Raw genomic sequence first — 2,080 nt, forward strand, 5'->3', positions numbered from 1 at the left:
TCGTGATCTAGATGGGAATCGACCACCGGCTGCGTTTCGTGTGGGAGAAGCGAGTCCTAATCCTTGGTTAAAGCACAAAAAATAACATCACATAAATAATGCGCTCAATGGGTTCCACTTCACATTGAGTTTGAGTTCCAATTTCGGAAGGAGTTGTTTTTACAGAGCGCTCTGCATTTTTTTCACAATAAATCACACAACAGACCAATTAGGTCCGCACAATTTCCGATGAATGCTACTCGCAAGGAGCTAAAAAACATTGCTTTGGCCAAAAGAATCTCTTCCAACTGCCCAGCTCAATTGCAACTCAATTAAGTAAGTTCTGGACCGCGGGTTAACTAAATCCCTTTGCGTTACAGATATTTGTTATTATCAGTTATCGATGAGCTTCGTTAATAACTAGATTTCCTGTTTACAGATCATTTTGATTGAAATATCTAAATACTTCTCCAGTCATAAGAGCCATGACTAAGTAAACTACATGATCGGTTGTGAATATCTATATATTTCAATTTCTTTTGTACATTTCAAAGTGGGTGGGCTTAGGGATGGTTCGATTTATAAATACTTTAGATTTTAATTTCAATTTTGGTAAATACTTTAAAAAAAAAAAAAATTTTAACTAATTTCTCAGTTTCCAAATTCCACAAGCCAGTAGTAAAGTCAAGAGGCGCCACAGATGCACTTGCCGCAGGGAAACTGCTGAGTTTACCGGCGCGAATCCCAGCCTTTGATTGCCCACATCGAACTCAGTGTAAAAACGACCCAGAAACACATCTCCCATGATCCAGAAGTCCTGGTTAATGGATTGAATGGCCAGCGAACAGTAATATCCTTCCTGGATGATGTAATACTTGGCTGGGATCCTGAAGTCCACGCCGTTAATGTTGATTATTAGATCCGGGTAAGAAGTGGTGGAACTGCATTGAAAAACTCCCTCCGAATTAGCATTAAATAATTGAGAAATCTGAGCATATTGCGATAACGGAGCTATAATTAGAGATGTTCCAGTATCCGCAATGGCCGCGGCAAAGGTGCTAATAAAAGTAGTACCGATTTTGATATAATCCGTTTGGAACTTCCAATATGCAGTCTCAATGACATCCGTATAAGTGAGATAACCACTGTAAAGCGAGGAATCAGAACCGCCCAGAATAAGTTCACCTCCGTAGAAGGTTACGCTGCCGTTGTCCCTCAGGAAAAATGAGAACACTGGGCTTTGAACGAGACCCTGCTGTATCATGTTCTGAAACGTGGGGGTGACTCCGTCCACGGCCAGAGACGGAAATCCCATGCCCAGTATTCCATCGAAGTAGGCATCTACGAAGTTGGTTCCCTGCTCGGTGGTTACCTCACCGAACGTCTGACTTTGCACCGTCAGGCCAGCAAAGCCTACACTGTCCACTGATAGATAACCAGAAACACTGCCAGTTCCGTAGAGAATGGAGAAGGTTGTTCCATTGGCCACATAGCTACTGGATTGATTTTTGTAGAAGACCTGGTGATCCTGACACGCTGTGCTGTTACACGAGCTTCCCGGCACCCAAAGGTTAGAGGAACCGGTGTCGAACTGTACCAAAAAGTACTGGGCAGGGGTTCCAATGCTAATGTTTCCGTAATATTGAAAATTATCGAAGTTGGATAGGTGCTCCGTGGGATATCTATTGGCGGAGTACTGGCGACTGTATTTCTGCTGAACAAAATCCCTTTCTGCCACAATATTTTTGTGGCTGCGCTTGAAGTTTGGCGATCTCTGAATGGGTATTCGGTGTATGGCGGAGTTAGCCTCGCCAACCAAAACTAGAAGTCCGGCCAGGAAGGCCAAAATCTTGAATTGAAAACTTGCCATGTTCCCAATGGCAAACGACAAACACGACTGACTGTGATTTTACTATCTAATGGGCTTCTTATAAAAAGTCGAAAGGAAACGCGCAAGTCGAGTGTCTCGACTCTCCGATACCCGCTACCTTGCCATAAAATAAATTATTTTGAGAAAATAATTTTTGAGACACCTGTAGGTAAGTGATCCCAATGCCACAATGTATATGCTTTAAAACACTTTTTTTTAGATTATGCATAC

At 42.5% G+C, this 2,080-nt stretch overlaps 1 protein-coding gene across 1 annotated transcript; it reads right to left on the reverse strand.

Moving 5' to 3' along the window:
* Positions 1-485: 485 nt before the first annotated feature.
* LOC6523797 (lysosomal aspartic protease) lies at positions 486-1,878 on the reverse strand. Its single transcript, XM_002099636.3, has one exon. The coding sequence runs from the start codon at positions 1,847-1,849 to the stop codon at positions 623-625; it is 1,227 nt and encodes a 408-aa protein (XP_002099672.1). The 5' UTR covers positions 1,850-1,878; the 3' UTR covers positions 486-622.
* Between the last annotated feature and the right edge of the window lie 202 nt (positions 1,879-2,080).

The sequence above is a fragment of the Drosophila yakuba genome, chromosome X (assembly GCF_016746365.2).
Source record: "Drosophila yakuba strain Tai18E2 chromosome X, Prin_Dyak_Tai18E2_2.1, whole genome shotgun sequence".
NCBI classification, from domain to species: Eukaryota; Metazoa; Arthropoda; class Insecta; order Diptera; family Drosophilidae; genus Drosophila; species Drosophila yakuba.